We start from the raw sequence: 18,967 nt of genomic DNA, 5'->3' as shown, positions 1-18,967 counted from the left end.
TCTGTAACCTGGAAACAGATCATGTTTCTGATTGGCTTTAAATGAATGACTTTCTTTAATTTACCTGAATATTGTGTTTTTGATAAGGTTCAGTTAAACTCTCTCTGAGGTAAAGTAAGAGCAGAGAAGCTTTAAAACCAAGGAAAGAGAGATGTATCCGACTGAAAGGGACTGAAATAATCCGTCCATTCATCCGTTAAAAGCCGGCCTCCTCTGATGTCCTTTTGACCAAACTTTAATAAATGATGCTGCCCAGCTTCAGGACTCTGGGTGAAAAACAAGGCGACATATTTGTTGCTGATCGATCCAGACTGGGCGGAACGGCGCGTTTTCTCTGCCTCAGTTCATCCTCCCTCCCCAGGCAGATACTTGGCAGCGGTCTCTGGAGGAAGGAGTTGGGATCTGCATGGAGGCCTGAGCTGAATGAGAAGGAGCTGGCCACCGACCACCTGGTGTCAGTGGGGGGTTAAGCCGTGACCCAGATTCCTGCAGGAGTCTTTGTCCTGCAGCCGGGAGAAGATCCTCCCCACCGGCTCCTCAGAGAGCCGAGGATCAACCAGAGACACAACGAGCTTCTGTCCTGGAGGAGCCAGGAAGCTGAAAACGGCCCAGTTCAGTTCATCACAACGTTAATAAATACATGAACCAGGTTATTCTGATAGGACTCGTTATGAATTAATGGACAAATTAACATCGTTTTATCTGAGTTCAGATCAACTTCATCACTCAACCTGGTGACACTCTGATCCGTTACCCTGGAAACCACAGATGGTCTGCGTTTACATTACAGATGTGCAAAACTCTGTCTATATCCCATGAATGTAAAAATACAAACAATTTAGCATTTCTTCTTTCCATCAAATATTAAAATCATGTGAATAAGTTTGTAATGTGATCAATCATTAAAATCACGCCACATCATCATCATCCTCCTCCTCCTGCCACTTCCTGTCGACTTCTTCGTCTTTTCCTCCAGTAGTAACATCCAGCTGTTGATCACATGACTCATGATGCAAAAATAATGTTTTCATTGCAGTTTTGCAAAATATATTAGTATTGATACAGCTGGAACTGAATCTCATCCTGTAGCAAAAACTTTTTATTGGAAAATGTGACTTTTTTCAAAATGATCCTGTTTCCATCAAGCAAATTTATTTTCATAATTCCAATTTTCATGATTTCATGGTTAATGGACAGCAGCAGGTGAACTGATCCTGGATGGAGGAAAGTGTTCTTGGTTCCATGTTGAATCAGAATCAGAGGCTGAGGAGATGAGCCAAGTTTGAATAACCAGATTATCATCAAACTAACAGATTATCTGTTAAACCCAGAGGAGATTAATAGAATAATCCAGAGAGGAAAAATGAAAACCGGAGGATCCAGGACAAAAGACACTTTAATGTTTCCATTTATCTCTCTGCCTTACAGACTGGAGTCGATCATGAGGATCTGAAGCAGACGACATAATAATAATAATAATAATAATAATAATAATAATAATAATCAATGTGCATCAGAAATTGATTGTGGATCAAATTGGTTCCCACGCATCGTGTCGATTCTCTGTCACAGAGTCGTAGAGAAACTTAGATTTACTGGAGAACCTGCTAACGGCTCCATGACCGGATCCGGTCTGGATCCGGTCTGGATCCGGACCCGGTGGATTCCAACACGCAGCTCCGCTGAGGAAACACTGNGGATTCCAACACGCAGCTCCGCTGAGGAAACACTGGCAGGACTCAGAGGAGACAAAACAACTGAAAGTTTGAATTATTGTCTGAGTGGCGAATAAAGAGAAACCCTGCAGACACTGTTGTTGTCACAGATGCTTTCTGAAGGGGTGAGTCTGGGGGGTAAATGTGGGAGGGCAGTTCTTCGAACAGCCCCCGGGCCCCTCTTTCTCCCTCTCCTCCTTTATTCTCGTCTCCTGCCCTCTTTTATCCGACTCTCTGCGGCCCCACGGTCTCACAGCGACTCCGACCTCTCAGCAGCATCCAAGGGTAAGAAACGGCAGCGACTGAATCTGCTTTCTGGGCCGAACCTGCAGACGGAGAGTTATGACTTATGAACCAGGACGGCGGAGATCAGAGGATTGTTTCTGTGCTGCTGCTTGTCTTTGTTTGACATCTGGTGACTTTCTCTGCTCAAACCTTCATTCTTCACGGCAGAGAAGCTCTGAGAAACTCCAGAAATGGTTTTGATTTTAAAAAGATGCATTTGGTTTTGATTCAGCCGTTTTCCAGAATGAATTTGATCTTAGTGGAGGGAGGAGCGGTCCGGTCTGGTTCTGACTCTTTTGTTGCACTTTAACTTCCTGAAGCAGCTCAGTCTGACTGAACTGAACTGGATGAAGCTGATAATTCTGGATTTTTCTGGATTTTGAAGATAAACTGTTGACTATGCTTCCAGTAACTTTTGCATCCAGTGAACACTAAACTGTAATATTCAGTATTCTGGTTGTTTCATTATTTTCTGTAAATATTTCTCTGAGTGGAATGAATGCATCATTTATTTGGTTGCTCACTGCATGAATATTGCAGTGTGTTTATTCCTGATTTAGAGTTTGGGGCCTCGTTGTCGTGGGTTACATGTATCTCTGGTTCGTTATCCTGCTGGGAGAGGTTGGGGTTCTGGGTCGACCATGGAGGAATCGGCCGTCATTAGAACCTGATCACTCAGTCCTACACCAGGAACCCATCGAATCACGGAGACACCATGATGAGATGTTACATCATCCCCATTGTTGTTCCCCATGTGACCAATAGGAATAGACATGTGGCAGTAGAAATGGAAAATGGACGCCTTCCCTCAGTCTTTACCTCAAACAGAGGAGGGAAAGTTTCTCGGTGTCTTGTGACGGTGGGACGCAGCAACAGATGGAGATTTGGTTTAGGGGCCTTGTCTGAGGCACTGTGAGTGGTGCTCCTCTTTCAGAAAGGACACAGGATGATGGGTACGGAGGTTCCTTTGTCTGTTCGGACTCAGCCTGAAGGGCTCGACACATGGGGGGCAACGTTTCTCCCTCCATTTCACCTGCAAGATGAAGCGACTATCACTAACCCTCCTTCAAGCCTGGGAACTGGAAGACGAGTGCATGAGGCGTTTGGAGCTTGTACATGTAGACACACACTGGTTAGCCATGTGTGCACAAAAAATGTTCCATCTTTGTTGCTGCCATTGCTACATGTGTTGGGTTTCATCCGGTTGGCAGAGACTCCTCACTGCCTTTAACCAGGTAGTCCTACATGTTACAGTCCAGCCTATTCCAAACGGTGCTGAAGGTTGTGGAGAGTCTTTCATGGTCTGCATCCAGCTTGAAAACAGAGTTAGCTCAGTCTGTCATTGGGCCACAGTTTGTTCAGTTTATGGTGTAAAATAATTGACATTCAGATCACAGAGACTAAAATTCCCCTTTGATCGCCTGAATGGGGCATGAATCATTTAGCTTCACTCTGAATACTCAGTTGTTCTTACAGTCATCACCATGTAAACCCAAAGTCACATCAGGCCCTGGATCACACCAGGCTGCAGCTAACACACCTGAGCTAACTAAGACATGGGGCCACACCAGATGTGTGTCCAGCTCTCCTTTAACTGATCCACATCATGGGTATGTTCCCCATTATGCTGCCACCATGAATATAAACCATAGTAGCCTGACACCAGATCAGCTTCCACCATTAAAACTCCGTAGAGATTTTCCAGTCTTTGTCACATGTCATAAAACGCCGTTGGGTTTTTAATCATGCCTGAGGCTCTTGACAAGATCCTGCGAGTCCTTCCATGTTTCAGTCGGTTCTTAAGTCCTTGTGGGGTTTTCATCCTGGGTGGACTTTGATTTGTGCTTGTACCAATGCTGGTTATACATGTAGAATGGATAAGTGCTTCTCTGTTGTTTAACTTCCAGATCTGTAAAGTTCTCCTTTGGACTTTTGCTGCTTCAGGCCTTTTAAAGTTTCACACATTAACAGGTGTCTCCTGCCTCTCCTCAGCCACCATGCGTGCTGCTCTGTGCTGCTGCGTCTTCCTCCTCTGCCTCGTCTTCCTCGCCGCGGCCAAGCGGACGCCTGGTCAGGACAAACGGGACAAACCTCGCCAGCCCCAGCCGTCGCCGCCACCGGCCCGGCGGTCCAGGAACCGCTCGGTGCTCAGCTCCGGGGAGCTCAGCACCAAGCAGGGCCATCGCTGCACCTGGCAAACATCTGGTGAAGGTCTGGTGAGCCTGCTGGTGAACTGCTCCACAGAAACCGCAGGAGACACAGAGAGGTGAGGCGAGACGTAGAAACATGATGAAAAGCTGTCAGTCAGTCAGTCATCGATATCCTGCACAGCTTTGAGCTTCATGCAGTGATGATGGCAGTGAGGAACCACAGGAGGGATCCATATATCCTGCACCGCGTTTTTGACCCGAGAAGGCGGCTTGCCTTGACAAAAGTCAGCTGAAGCAGGACTGGTTCAGGGTGTATCAGTAACAAATGGTTTGGAAATGGTCTTAAAAAGTTTCCATTACTTGGTTTAAACTTGCATCCAGTAGCTCAGTGCCTTTCCTGCCTTCAGTGTCCTGGAACCCAATCATCTGGTTGTTGTTGTTTCCAGGTACTGGTGTCGTTATGCTGGGAAACCCGACCTCTGCCAGGCCTACAGCGTGAAGTCCAGCCAGTACTGGAAGCAGCTGGTGGGAAAGCTGAAGAAACGGGAGAACGCCTGCGAAGGAGAGAAAGTGTTAAAGGCCAAAACCTGCAAAAAGGCGCCTGGCGAGGCCCACATGAAGCTGGCTCAGCGCAGCGGGGAGGAGGACAAGAACGGCGCCAAGGAGGGAGGGAAGAAGAAAGGAGAGGCCGGAGCGAAGAGCGCCGATGGAGGCAAGGTGGAGAAGAGAAAGAAGAAGATGAAGGAGGATGAGGAGGAGAAAAAGAAACGGGAGGAGAGGACTGAGTTTGACGACGAAGGAATGGTGAACGACATGGAGCCGGTGCAGACGTACTGCAGCGACGGCTGGCACTCCGTCTGCTCCTTCTTTGTCAAGTTTTTTGAGGGCTGATTAAAAAAAATTAGAGAATTTTTTTTTTTTTATTGATGATAGTGTGAATTAAATCTGAAATCAGAGGAGGAAAGTTGTGTTTTTAACCTTTTGGGGAGTCTGGGCAGCTCATTTCTAAGGATTTGTGTAAAATTTCTCAAACTGCTCTGAAGGTTAGACGAAAACCAATTTAATTTACATTTGATCGAGAATCTTTGGTAATTCTGTATATTTTTTAAGGATTAATTGTTAGATCTAATACCTTAAAAATAACCGTACTCTGTAAACTGTGTTAGTTAAAACAGATTCAGTTTGAATCTGCAGTAATAACCTGATGAAGTGAAGTTTGTTGAGTTTTTATTGTTTTAGTTTCCTGATGTTTAGTTTTGTGATGTTGGACCGTTTTTAACCAAATTCTGGATTTTCATAGACGACATTAAATAATCACCATTAACTGAGATGTTTGTGGTCAATAACTCGATTCTTTTCGTGTCGTTATCGGTTTCTGACATCGGACTAAAACCTTCCTGATCGTTTCTGTAGATTTCCTTTGGTTTGTTGAGTCCAGCTCTGAGCCCAGGACGGTTTCCTGACCCTCCTCACCTGGTCAGGTTTACAACTAGATTACAAACTAAAGGCCTTACAGCCGACTGAGGCTTCAAATGATCAACAGTCTCCAGTGAAGAGGAACGAATCTGAACCACATTATCAGTATTATTATTGATAAATAAATAAAGTTCACTCTGATTTAAATATGGCCAATAAATTAAATAGTTTAATTCAAATGTTTGTTTTTTTGGTTTTATCAAATTTGATTTATTTCACAAAACTCCAGTGGAAACACTTCTTTTGCATCTCATGAGTCACATGATCAACAGGATGTTACTACTGGCACAAACCATGAAGAAGAAGACGACAGGAAGTGGAGCAGGAAGATGGAGCGCCATGTTGTTTTTTTAATAACTTATCATGTGAACAAATTTATTCACATGTGATTTTAATTGTGTTTCTTATTTCATGGAAACATTGTGTGTTTCTTCGACATTAGAGGAACATTGACAAAGTTGTGAAACTTCACAGAAGAAAAAACAGAAACCATAAAGTTAATGGCAGGAATAACCATGGATAATTCAAATCAGAGAAAGGGTGAGAAGTCTTCAGTTTGTCTTCCAGCAGCCTGAGTTCATACTTAGAGTCATAAACAGATCAGGATAACCTGAGCCAGAACAACTACAAGCTTTATCCAACAGGAAAGTTTTCAGGCCAGTTTAAAGTGTAGAAGACGTCTGAGGACCCGTCACGTCCAGAAGGTTCATCTGGTGCGTTTCTGCTGGGGATCCTGATTCGTGTGCCTTTAAACGTGGCTGTTTGCTGCAGAAAGCGGTGAAATAAAGGAGCTGCTGGACCCAGAGCGAATGCTTGGACTGATCCAGGATGTTGCATAATGCTGTGTGAACAGCAGCATCGTTCTCAGCCCCTCCAGGCTGAGAGCTGTTTACATCCTGGTCATTTCATCTGAATACCAATCAACACACTCACTTCTACTGTAGCAGATTCTGCAGTTTGGTTTTCACACCAGGCTTCATGCTGTTGTTCGTTCATCTGAATGAATTTCATCAACATGTTTGTTTCTGCAGAACAAACGCTGGGAAGAAAGAAGACAAGCCGTCAGGTGAGAACCAATACCTCCACTTATTCCAGTCCAAACTCCAGTCCCCACATCAGAACCAAACTGCCACTTCCATCTCCACAGTGGCCTGATTGTCCCTGAACACCGAAACACAGAAGAGGCCACTGAGAGCCCAGGAGGAGGCAGCAGGGGTCACAGCATGAGGCCTCCATGCTGGCCGCCTGCCGCTGAGGACTCAGGCACAGCGAGGGTCTGGCAGCCGCTGCATCGCCTCACATCAGCTTTTATTCCCAGCTCTCCTTCAGCTTCAGTTTGTCCTCCTGGTCTCTGCTGGTACCGACCAACATGGACCCAGAGGGACGTCCTGGTGGGACTCTGTCCTCTGTCTGAAGCAAGTTCTGTAGTTTTACACATAAATAATGATGGAGAACATTTAAATAACACCTCATGTCTTTATTAAGATGTTTATAAGAAACTTCTAACTATGCTTAAATCATAACTGATTAAAATGTAAGGGAACCATGCCTACAGCTGCAGTATGTAGCTGGTATAAAAGCTTTTTAATGCATTTTTTAAATTGTCACTGTCATGACAGTTTAAGAGGCAGATAATCTGTCAAACTAATTCAGCAGATCTTCCTTCTCCTAGTGCTAACTAGAAACAACCAATCAGAGCCAGGAGGCGGGTCTTAGCGCTGTCAATCATCCTCCATGTGAATGCTAAGGCTAGTTAGCATAGCCACCGATGATGGCGAATAAATGGTTTTCTTGTAATAATACGTTGTTTTTCTGCTGTTAGCACACGGTGAGCTCAAACCCAACCATAACGTGACTGACTGACAGTTTCATCTCTGAAAGGTTCGGTTCCACAGCTACAGGTGGGCCAGGAAATGTCAAAGCTTTAAAATTATACTTATAAAAACTAAACTTTACACTTTTACTTCAGAGTAGAAAAGTAAAGTTAATGTTGGTCTGAGAGCCGGCAGTAAATCTCTCCTGAAAGCTTGTGGTCATTTTCTCTGCTGATCCAGACGCCTGTTTCTCCCACTGAGGTTCAATAATCTGAGCAAATATTCACAGAAATATTTATCTGTTTTGTTCTTTGATGGCCAATTAAACCAAACCGCCTGCAACAGAACCAGAACTTTCCTGAGATCAACAGAAAGTTCTTCTCCCTGGAATCTCTTTACTGATGTTTACTGAATCCTATTGTTGGACCCAAATCTTCATCACGAAGCTGCAGCTTCTTGTTCTACACTCAAGAAGTCTCTGCTGCCCCCAGCAGGAGAAGGTTTGCAAGTGCAAGTTGCACTTTATGGATGACTTGAAGATCCAGGATGTTCGGCTCAGTGAGTAGCTTTTCTTCTCCAGCATCATGAGACACTCTGGTAGAAATATTTCTGCTCTTCATACAAAAAAACGCACAAATTTTTACAAAATGACAATAAATTCAAAATTTCTCTGTAATGAAGTTGTTTTTTTGAAGAAAGCCAAAAGAAACAGAAGTCTAGACATTATTTTTCTGATCTAAATCATAGAAAACAATCAGTTAGGTTGATGTTAGATTCAGTAAACAGAAGGAAGTTCAGTTCAGTCTCAACTGATTTAAGATCAACATTCATTCTGCAAGTCAGAGAAACCAGAACATTTAATACATCAGAACAAATATTAAAACTACACCGTTGGAGCCCAGAGAAGTTTAGATTCTCATGAAGAAATATTTCTGACATTTAATAATGAAAGAAAACATCAGCAGTGATAAAACTTATGGCTCCTGGAGGACAGAGAACGACTCTTAAACCAGAAAAATAAAGACAAAGAACAACAGAGCAGAGACTTCAGAACCATGAACCCTGACCAACAATCAGAGAGAAAACCTAGTTGGGTTTACTGAACTCTGCAGATGATTCAGAACCAACCGCAACTCCAGCCAGCAGCGGCTGACTGAATCTGGTCTGGACTCTGTGGATCAGAGTCATGGAGTCAGAGACGCTGTAGAAGGACAGAAGACCTGCTCCGTGGTCCAGGTACACTCCGAGTCTGGAGGGAACCGGAGCTGAGATGGAGGTCCAGATGTTGTTGTGACCAAATTGTAATCTAGTTTGTGAACAAATTAATGCCCAAGATTTGTCATTACCTCCAAATCCACATTCATTTCCACCTCCTGCTCTGCTGATGTTGTTGTATGGAGCTGCTAAGCGAACTCTCCCGCTCCACTCCACCTCCCAGTAACAACGTCCAGTCAGACTCTCTCTACTCAGAACCTGAGGCCAGTTAGTGAATCTGTCTGGATGATTAGGATAAGACTGCAGATGGTTCATCCATCTCACCTTCCTGTTCCCCTCTGATAGCACCAGCTTTGTGTTTGCCGTATTTGGATTAAGGGTGATTTCACATGAATATTTTAAGAATCCAGCTCTGCTCCTTGGTTCGAGGTTTGGTTCTGACAGTAGAACATCCACCTCACTGACCATCAGTGAGATGTTTGCCCATGAGTCTCTCAGGACGTCCAGCATCAAGTCTCTGAGCTCTGACACAGCTGCTGTCACGTCCTCAAAGGGTCTCAGAGGACGGATCTTTATGCTGGATGAGCCTTTAGGCTCCTTGGCTGACAGTGAGGGGTAGTTGAGGAGAAACTGGCTGTGATCCTCTGTGTGTGAGAGCTGCTCCAGCTCAGCGTCTTTCCTCTTCAGCTCAGTGATCTCCTGCTCCAGCTTCTCCTGAACATCTTTGACTCGACTCACTTCAGTTTCCTGCTGGGATCTGATCTGCTGCTCCACATCAGAGCTTCTTTTCTGGAGGAGACGGATCAGCTCAGTGAAGATCTTCTCACTGTCCTCCACTGTTTTATCAGCAGAGTGATTGATGGCCTCCACCTCCTGCTGAAGCAGCTTCACATCTTTCTCTCTGTCCTGGATTCCCTGCTGGATGTTTCCTCGTCTCTCCTCCAGCTCTCTCTGCCTCTCAGTCCTTTCTGCTGCAGCTGACACTGTGTCATGACCTTTATGTTCCTCCACAGAGCAGAGATAACAGATGCATGTCTGATCAGTGCGGCAGAACATCTTCATCACCTCATCATGCTGAGAGCAGATGTTCTCCTGCAGGTTCCTGGACGGCTCCACCAGCGTGTGTTTCTTCAGTCCAGGGACATCAAGGTGAGGCTGGAGATGATTCTCACAGTAGGAAACCAAACAGACCAGACAGGACCTGAAGGCTTTCAGTTTCCTCCCAGTGCAGAAATCACAGGCCACGTCTTCAGGTCCAGCATAGCAGTGATCAGCAGGAGCAGCTGGGAGTCCAGTCTTCTTCAGCTGCTCCACTAAAGCTGCTAGCATGGTGTTTTTCTTTAGCACAGGTCTGGGTGTGAACGTCTCCCTGCACTGAGGGCAGCTGTGGATTCCCTTCTGATCCTCTGCATCCCAGTGAATTTTGATACAGCTCATACAGTAGCTGTGTCCACAGGGAATCGTCACCGGATCCTTCAGCAGATCCAAACAGATCGAACAGGAGAAAGTTTCTCTGTCCAGCTGATCCTGCTCCATTTCTGCTCTCAGTCACAGAGACTATGTGAGTTTCACTTCCAGAAAACAGAAACTGGGTTGAGCTCTGATCTGCAGATCACAAGTCAGAGCAGAGAGGCTGCAGCCAATCAGCTTTCACCTTCAGCAGCTGTTGGCTCCGCCCAGCTTCAATCAGGAAGCAGAGGGAGGAACGCCAGGCGGAGGGAAAGTCTGGAAGATGGTCAACCCATGAATGGTGTAAGAAGAGAGTCGGGTTTTAGTTGAGTAACTAAAACTAAAACCTGTTTTAGTTACTGATGGAACAGCAGCAGCAAGTTATAAAGAAGAAGCAACAATGTTTGTGCTGACATTTTCCATATATAAATAATATTAGTGAACAATAGAGGGAAGGTCGAGTAGAAAACGAAGAAATAATTTAAGATAATGTCATTCATATGTATCTTTGCTGCTGTGAGAAAAGTAAAAATGTCAACTGTGAAAAGATCAAATTGGTTATATAATGATGAGTGAACTTATTGAATATTCCAAGTTAGTCTTATTATATTTGTATAATGCAGCATACATTACCTGAAAAAAGGCTGTTGTGGTACCAAAACCTGGGAAAGATTATATAATATTATCATATTTCAATCTCATCAGTGACATTGGAGCAACACCGTTCACTTTAATGATGACAATCTGCAATTTTATTTTAAAAATCTATTAAAAACCTCTGAAGCTAATATTTATGTCAACACTTTGCATAATAATATCAAAACAATATGAACATTCAGCACAAAAATCAATCTGCAGAGTATAAATCATGAAACTGTCCTGAAGGCTCACAGGGTTTGCTAACATCCATCTCACCACCAGAGGTCGCTGTTGGATCACAGTAGGATTAGAAATCAGAGGAAACATTTTGAGTTTTAAATTAAAAAACCCCACAGATCTGACTGAATCATTGCTGTAGATTATAAAAATGATTGTCTTGTGAAAAACCTTGAATAGATAAAATATTAACAATAATTTTATCTTCAGCTTCCTAAAGCGACATTAACTGGTTCTTCATTAATGATCCATCTTACTAATCATCAGAACCATGTATCACTGAACTGCTGAACCAGACGCATCGTTCTCACAGCTGCTGAGTGATAAATGAGTCCAACAGGTTTATCTTCCTTAAAACACAATCAGTCGCCCTGCTGGAGGTTCAGACAGGAGGCGCTCAGCAGAGAGGATGATGAGATCAGCAGCCGGACCTGAAGCTCCTTTTGCCCCAGAGACAGCCGAGTCCACCGCAGGAGTGGGGCATTTCTGGGGAAATCAGCCCTGCTCCATCAGCTGCACCATCAGCTCTGCTCCATCAGCTGCTCCATCAGCTGCACCATCAGCTCTGCTCCATCAGCTGCACCATCAGCTCTGCTCCATCAGCTGCACCATCAGCTGCACCATCAGCTCTGCTCCATCAGCTGCACCATCAGCTCTGCTCCATCAGCTGCACCATCAGCTGCAGAAATACTCCAGGATCTGAAACCGAACGAGACGATCCTGTCACTCTAAACGTCGTGAGGCAGAAGAGGCCGCTGCAGACTTTATGCAGAACTCTAGAAAATTAAAAAATAACAAGAAGTCAACAGATCAAAGGTTTCTTTACTAATAATATAATCTCCATAAAACTAGAACTGTGTAGATTTGATCATTAATAATGGAGAACTATGGTTTATTATCCTGTCATTTCTATGCAGATGATGTTCAGTTGTATTTCTCACTTTACCAAATTAAACATCTAAACTGTCTAACTCCACAGTTTGTTAAAGTTCTTAGACTGTTAAATGGGGATGGAGTCAGTTTTCTTCCATTAAGTGAAAACCAAAAACATTGTGGAACCAGAAAAGATGCACAACTGGAACAGAGAAACACCCTAACAGGGTCTCTGGGTTCTTCTCTGTTAGGAAGCTTTGATTCTGGCTTCAGTTTTTTTGAACAGGTCAAATCTCAGAAATATTGTCAAACTCCGTTACTCCTCATTCTGCACTGGAAATCATTTTTCATTCTTTTGTTTCATTACAATGTGCAAACTTTCCTAGAACTGCTACAGGATTTCTAGAAGTTAAATGCTACTTGTTCCCAGCAGCAGTACAGCAGCAGACGGGATCCTGGTGCCTCCATGAACGTGTTTCTGTTTCTACTTTCACCAGGTAAACAAACACAGAGACACGACTAAACAGAGGAACAGAGGATGATGGAGGCTCTGATTTCTGAGATTCATATTTTCATTAACATCTGATTAATAAACAGGCTTCACTGGCAGTGCAGCTCAGAGTCCACATCATTTTACAGGTTAGGATTTAGATCTAGACTTTGACTAGGCCAAGGTCTGCATCCTGCGACGATGTTCAGTCTGATGAACATTCATGAGCCATTAACTCAGCCATGCTGCAGCAGAGGAACATCTAAAACCTGGAGGTATAATCCACTATAAATTATAATCCACTATAAATTATAATCCACTATAAATTATAATCCACTATAAATTATAATCCACCCCATAATATCTGTCTGGATGTCAGGCGGTTTAAGGCCGTGAGAGCAAAAGGGTCTGAATTTAAATTCAAATATTTCAGGTTATTATCAAAAGTCTTATTAAACATGTTTCAGTTTCATCAACGTCTCAGTGAAACTCTCTGATGTTCGATCAATAAGGAAAACAAACGACTTGACCTTTGGGGATTAAGGATTTTCTTTAAAGCATGTGCTTTCCCAGCAGGTTCTGTGTTTATGGTGAAAGTCCAGAAAGCCATGAGGGTTTCTGCTGACCCCTGATGTTGACCCCTGATGTTGACCCCTGATGTTGACCCCTGCCTTATCGCCTGATGTTTGCACAAGCAGCAGCTTTGCTCCGATATCAGCTGAAGTGTCTGGAGGCCTGGATCTGGGAGCAATGTGTCCTACTTAAAGTCTCAGTTAATGTTTTAGCTGTGTTTGTCCTGTGGGAGTGGGGCTGCAGGAAGCGACGTCACAGCAGGAGGTCTGACAGCAGGTGGGATGTGTGAACAGAGGAGAGGCTGTCAAACGGGCTGACCGCTGAGCAACTGGGGCTCAGGCTGGGACCAGCACCAGTTAAACCAGTTCAACATCTGCTTTAAGTAACGCTGAAAACATCCAACATTATTATGTTTCTTATTCAATAAATAAACAGCAGCTGTGAAACTGTGTTATTTCAACTTTAGAGGAATAATTTGAAGTTTTGTGCACATTTGTAAAATAAATGCAGCTTTGAGAGTTTGTGATGAAACCATAAATCAAAATGGTCTCATATTTAAATATTTTATGATTATTACTCAAACGCAGACAAATAACTCCTGAAATTAACTTCAGAGTGAAAAAGAAAAGTTTTACCCCAGAATAAAAACTTTTATTTTCTGAACAGATATTGGTGATAAATCAGTTTAATGAGAAGTTCCTCTGTGTTTACAGGAGATTTCTCTGCTGTCGGCATTCATCCATCCATCCATCCATCCATCCATCCATCCATCCATCCATCCATCCATCCATCCATCCATCCATCCATCCATCCTGCTGCCACTGAGTGTTTCAGAAACCAGGCTCTGCTGTTGGTTTCATCAGAAACACATTCAGCGTGAGAAAAACGAGCCGTTTTCCCAGGACCTTCAGGACTGATCGGCTCCTGAACAGGTGTTTCCATTCCTCACCTGATTGGAGCCTTTCAGGCGGCGCCACACCTGCCGTCCATCTGCCTGCTTGCTGCTTAATGGGATCAGACACATGACAGCTGGCTGGTTGTTGTGACAGGATCTGATCTGATGCATCCAGATGAAACATTTAATCGACTGCATGAGAGGAACAAAACGCTTCTGTTGGCTCAGTTTATTTATATTTTAAACTTATTGCTGGGCAAAGCAGGAAGTGTCTGATTTTAAAGCTTCAGTCTAGAAAGCAGAGGGAAATCAAGTCCAGGCTAAAAGAGCAAACCTGCACCAAAAACTGATATTTATCAAGATAAAAACCCGAAGACAAATTCTGCAGGTTTCAACCAGCTAAATGAACGGAGACGGTCGGGTCTGCAGGATTGGAGGGTTTTTTTCCAGCAGCCATCTTGTCTTTAACAGGCACCGTCCTGCAGAACCCGACCAGAATCATTGGTTTCTGGCAGATGGGCCTCCAGCTGCGGCCGTTCCCCCGGTTCCAGGCTCGGCCTCCTCGGCCCGACAGGACTGGACTTGTTTGTGAAGAGTCATGGGGGTGTGTCCGGGTTATGTAAGGGCGGGCTGTGACCCACATTCCTCCCGGTGCTGCCAGCTGGAGCCAAAGTGAAAATGGAAAATCTCATACCATGGATCACGTAGGCAGCATGCCTGATCCGGCCCGATGTAAACACAGACACACCCCTACTGCAGCACACACACCAACACCTACTGCAGCGGCCGGCCTGGTTCTGATCAGGTTCTGGTTGGGTTCTGATCAGGTTCTGATCAGGTCCAAAGGCTGCTGCTGTTCTGGTTCAGGTTCTGTTTAGATCCCTGCAGAAACAACCAGATTCCTGCCTGATCCTCATTCTGTGTGAACTTACAGAGCAGAATTATCAAACTCTGAACCATCAGCATGAAACCCAAAGCTGCAAAAATGCAGAAAACCTTTGGGTCACGTCCAGAACCTGCAGCCAGAACCTGCAGCCAGCGGAGCCTCTGCTGACACAGGAGATCTTCTTACTGGTCACCCATTTCAGTGCTGAGTTTAAACGGTTTGCCAGCTGCGGTCAGTCAGGCGGTCACCGTCACCTTCAGCTCCAACCTGCAGCTGAAACGCCGACCGAGCCGCTGATCCCGTCAGAGGAGCCGGTTTGTTTTCCTCTGATCGCTCAGCTTGATGAGCATCTGCAGCAGATTGTTTCTATTTCTGCAGCTGTTGCACAGTCAGGACCTCTCAGGCATCTCTGGGTCAAAGGTCACACTAATGAACACGTAATCCAAAAAAAAGGCCAAACTGTTAATAATGGAGAAATTCTGTGAGTGGTTCTGACAAAAATCACATAAATCTGATTGAATATTTCAAAAATAAGCAACAAAACAGAATCAGGAGAAAGATGACCTGAAACAGGACGAGTGGAAACCAGCCTGGTTGGTTTCTGGTTGTCATCTCCTTCAGGATGAACCTCTTCAGCACAGCTATATCCATCCCAGCAGGATTTAATCAGACCCTGAACTTTGCTACTGAATTCTGCAGGCGGGAGAATCTGACGGATGCCGGAGCGGTGCCAGGAGGGGATCTGAGGTCAGATGCTTAGCAACAGGCTCTCTGCCCTCAGCGCATGAAGGAGAGCCGACCTGGACCACACTGAGGATTACACGTCCACCGTCTCTATGCTGCTTTATGATGTTTGGTCCGTTATCTGCTCCATTCCTCCACTTTCTACAGTCACGTTTCATTTTTATGTTTTCCAAAGAGCAGCTTCTCTTTTACAAAGTTAGATAAAGAATTTGATGAACTCAGAGTAGCATAGACAAGTATCAAGTGTTTTTATAAGGTAAATAAAAATGTTTGTTTTGGGTTTAAAAATCCACATTATAGGAGACCTGAGGGGTCTAGACGGTTGGTACAGCGATAACAGATCTTTAAGGTATTGTGGTGCTAAACCGTTCAGTGATTTATAAACTAACAGTATTTTAAAGTCTATCCTCTGAGCTACAGGGAGCCAGTGTAGGGACTTTAAAACTGGTGTTATGTCTCTATCTTCCTGGTTTTAGTCAGAACAGCAGCAGCTTCTGGATCAGCTGCAGCTGCTTGATTGATTTATTAGTCAGACCTGTGAAGACGCTGCTGCAGGAATCAATGCAGCTGAAGACAACAGAGTTGTTTGAGCACCAAAGTTAAATGTTTGTTCTACTGGAACCACCTCCAGCTGCTGTGGTTCTGAGTCAAACCAATCTGTTCCCCTCCTGGCCTGTGGGGGCGCTGCACCAACAACCACAGAAGGAAACGACGAAAACGTTTTAAAAAGACACTGAGGCAACTTCCTTCTTCACCAAATATCAACAACAATGGAAGCGTCAGATTTGAACCGCTGTAGGATTTTTGGCTGAAGACATTCCTCCCACTAGCACAAGATTAGCGTGTTTGTCTTGGTTGCATCCACCCAGAGTGTCGTCCACTTCCTGTAGTTGAAGCAGCCTCCAGTCCGCTCGGCGTTCACATATTGATCGAACTGGAGTTCGATTGGAGTTGACGTTCACTATTCAGACTCAGACCTTTTCTGGTTTCTCCTCTGCTCTTGTTCAGGTTTCTGAGCTGATTTATCGACCCTGAAGTTATTTCATTACCTCCAAACCAGAAGAAGAAACGCCCTCCTCCTTAAGGTGAAGGTTCACATGGAAAGAATCTCAACTATTTTCATACTGGATCTCATGCTGCCATGTCAGATTAGAGTGAGCTCTGCTGGATCAAAGCTGTTTGTGGTAAACAGAAGAATACAAAAACCTTCTGAGCTGTCAGTGTCTTAACAGAAATCCAGGTCATGTGACTGCTGTCAGCCAATCACAGCATCCGATTTCCTCTCCTGATCTGTTTTGTCTGCAGGCCGTTGCTACATGAATGGTAACCGTGCCAACTGGCAGCCTGGAGACCGGACGGATGGTTTCTGCCTGTTAGCCAAAGTGTCACAACCTTCCTGCTTTCGCTTCACGTCCAGCAGACCAGAGACGGTTTCATGTCAACTGGACTGGTGGTACTGGTCCCATTGAAAAACCATTCAGTACCCAGAGGAAAAGGTTTGATTATGATTGAATCTGACAAACAGTGACTGGCATTTATGACAAGAAAAACAACAGCAATGAGATGAGATGGTTTTGTAAGTTTTCTTTTACACAGAAACAAGAAAATGTTTGTCTTGAACATTTTATGAAGAACGATTTAAAGGATTTATATATCAGTCAACCAACCAACCAAACAGTCAGATACTCCCCATCGGACCACAGAGCCTAATGGTTCTCCCCGTCCTCCATTAACTTTCCATGAACACAGAAAGTACTCCTGGCTCAGTTCTGCTGTTTCTTTCTATCTCCAGTCTTGAACACCAAGCCGGGATCTGGTCCAGTTAAAGGGGAGTTTTTCCTCTCCACTGTCGCCACATGCATCCTCAGTATGAGGAACTGCTGTAAGGTCAACAACACAATGCAAGCGACTGCCTGTGGCTCCACATGACTGTCAGTTTCCCTGTTAGGAGGTCAGATGTGTTTTGTCTTCAGGAAGCGGCCATGTCTACAGCAGCCAATGGGAACCAGTGGTGCCACCACTGGCAGAGCGGTTCTGTTATCAGGACGGCCTGATGGCCCCAACAGAGAGTGAAGGTCACTGGACACAGAGGTCACCACCCAGTGGTCAGAGCTGAGCAGAGGCCACATGGTGGATTTGCATGTGGGCCGATGGCAGCGCTCTGCATCTGTCCGGTTTATTCAAAGTGTCTGGATCCAGACCAGCAGGATGTTTGGCTCTGAGCCTCCTGATGGAAACGGACCACCTTCAGGAGGAAACAGGAGAAACAGGATGGTTCTGGTTCTGATACCAGATCCACATGTTTTATAGCGTTTCTCTATGTAACAGGCAGAACTGATGTTCAAACTGCTGCTGCGACTGGGAGAAGTTAGATTTTAATAAGCAGACAGAGCTGATGGTGGAGAAGATCAGAGGCATCTGAGGTCTGGATGTTTCCTATAAATTATGGTTTTAACCATTATGATTAACCTTTTTCTGTTGGTTTATTTAAGTTCAGTCTGTCTGTGAAGTGGTGACCAACACCAAACTTTATTTATTGCACATTTCAGCAGCAAAGGAGTTCAAAGTTTAATATTTATTTCAAATGTTAAAAGAACACAGTAAAAATACTGTAGTGCAGAAACGACAAGATGGAGACGAAAATGAGGAAAACCAAACGGAGGAAGAGTCGACTGAGAAGTTGGTTTGTTCTGATCAAACCGTTTACTGTCAGCATCAGGAACAAAACAATTTCCAAATATGTTACAAAGACTTAAACATCCATTGATTATCTTACAATTTGATTTCACATTAGCTCCTGCTAACAGCACTAGCTCTAGCTAATGGCGTTAGCTCTGCTAATGGCGTTAGCTATAGCTAATATAGTAAACAGTAAGGATCAGATCAGGTTAGCTTGTTATTACCATGACCTTGACCTATATAGGTGAAATATATAGCACAAATATACCATCTTTAAAGTTATGAGTTTTTAGGTTAACAGGGAAATGACAACATGTTTAACTTGTTCAAAAAGTTGTGGATTGGAGAAGACGCTGCAATTTGGCCTCAGGAAAAGAAAACTTCCAGCTGTGTTCAACTTTCTTTCTATGCCTTGTTAACATGAAGTGGCTGGTAATGACTTCCTGGTTCTTCACTGCTGGCTCATTTTCAGTGTTTGGTGCAGTGAGGTGTAAATGTGGAGAAACTGGTCCTGACGGTTCTGAAGTTCTGCTGCTTTAGATTTCAGGGCAGCTGGAGGTTCTGGACAGACAGAAGAGACTCAACAACGATGAAGCATTAAGCTTCACTTCTCTATTATTGTTGCTCCATCAACTCACCTGGTGACCTGCTGTTGTGAAGCAAACACACACTTTACCTGTGAACTTACTGAACAGGTCACCTCAAGTCTGTGTCTGATTGGTCGACGAACTTCAACTAAGGAAGTTATTATCTTCAGCCATAAAGAGGAACAATCTAGAGTCAACACACGGCTTCAGTTTTTACAGCTGCAAACTAGAGACCAGTGTTGACCCCTGACCTCTGACCT

At 44.3% G+C, this 18,967-nt stretch overlaps 2 protein-coding genes across 3 annotated transcripts; one reads left to right on the top strand and one right to left on the bottom strand.

Annotated features, from left to right (window-relative positions):
* Nucleotides 1-1,810: 1,810 nt before the first annotated feature.
* On the top strand, nt 1,811-5,480 carry fgfbp3 (fibroblast growth factor binding protein 3). Of its 2 annotated transcripts, none has more exons than XM_007568017.2 (3): nt 1,811-2,000; nt 3,993-4,266; nt 4,597-5,480. In XM_007568017.2, exons 1-3 carry the CDS (start codon nt 1,826-1,828, stop codon nt 5,039-5,041), a joined length of 894 nt encoding a protein of 297 aa, XP_007568079.2. In that variant the 5' UTR covers nt 1,811-1,825; the 3' UTR covers nt 5,042-5,480. The 2 variants fall into 2 exon arrangements, with proteins under 2 accessions (XP_007568079.2, XP_016535104.1); XM_016679618.1 differs by having other exon boundaries at nt 1,939-2,130.
* A 2,799-nt stretch (nt 5,481-8,279) lies between these two features.
* On the bottom strand, nt 8,280-10,430 carry LOC103149005 (tripartite motif-containing protein 16-like). Its single transcript, XM_007568016.2, has one exon. It carries the CDS (start codon nt 10,189-10,191, stop codon nt 8,527-8,529), a length of 1,665 nt encoding a protein of 554 aa, XP_007568078.1. The 5' UTR covers nt 10,192-10,430; the 3' UTR covers nt 8,280-8,526.
* Between the last annotated feature and the right edge of the window lie 8,537 nt (nt 10,431-18,967).

The sequence above is a fragment of the Poecilia formosa genome, unplaced genomic scaffold (assembly GCF_000485575.1).
Source record: "Poecilia formosa unplaced genomic scaffold, Poecilia_formosa-5.1.2 Scaffold216, whole genome shotgun sequence".
Taxonomy (NCBI): Eukaryota; Metazoa; Chordata; class Actinopteri; order Cyprinodontiformes; family Poeciliidae; genus Poecilia; species Poecilia formosa.
Note: the sequence above shows the minus strand (reverse complement) of the source record. Positions and strands in the feature narration are given on the sequence as shown.

What these genes read in the sequence shown, in the direction of transcription:
- fgfbp3 (XM_007568017.2), top strand. Translation starts at nt 1,826, where the DNA reads ATGCTTTCTGAAGGGGTGAGTCTGGGGGGTAAATGTGGGAGGGCAGTT. An exon ending in CCTCTCAGCAGCATCCAAGG is followed by an intron (nt 2,001 to 3,992) that starts GTAAGAAACGGC and finishes GCCTCTCCTCAG; the next exon opens with CCACCATGCGTGCTGCTCTG. An exon ending in ACCGCAGGAGACACAGAGAG is followed by an intron (nt 4,267 to 4,596) that starts GTGAGGCGAGAC and finishes TGTTGTTTCCAG; the next exon opens with GTACTGGTGTCGTTATGCTG.
- LOC103149005 (XM_007568016.2), bottom strand. Translation starts at nt 10,191, where the DNA reads ATGGAGCAGGATCAGCTGGACAGAGAAACTTTCTCCTGTTCGATCTGT.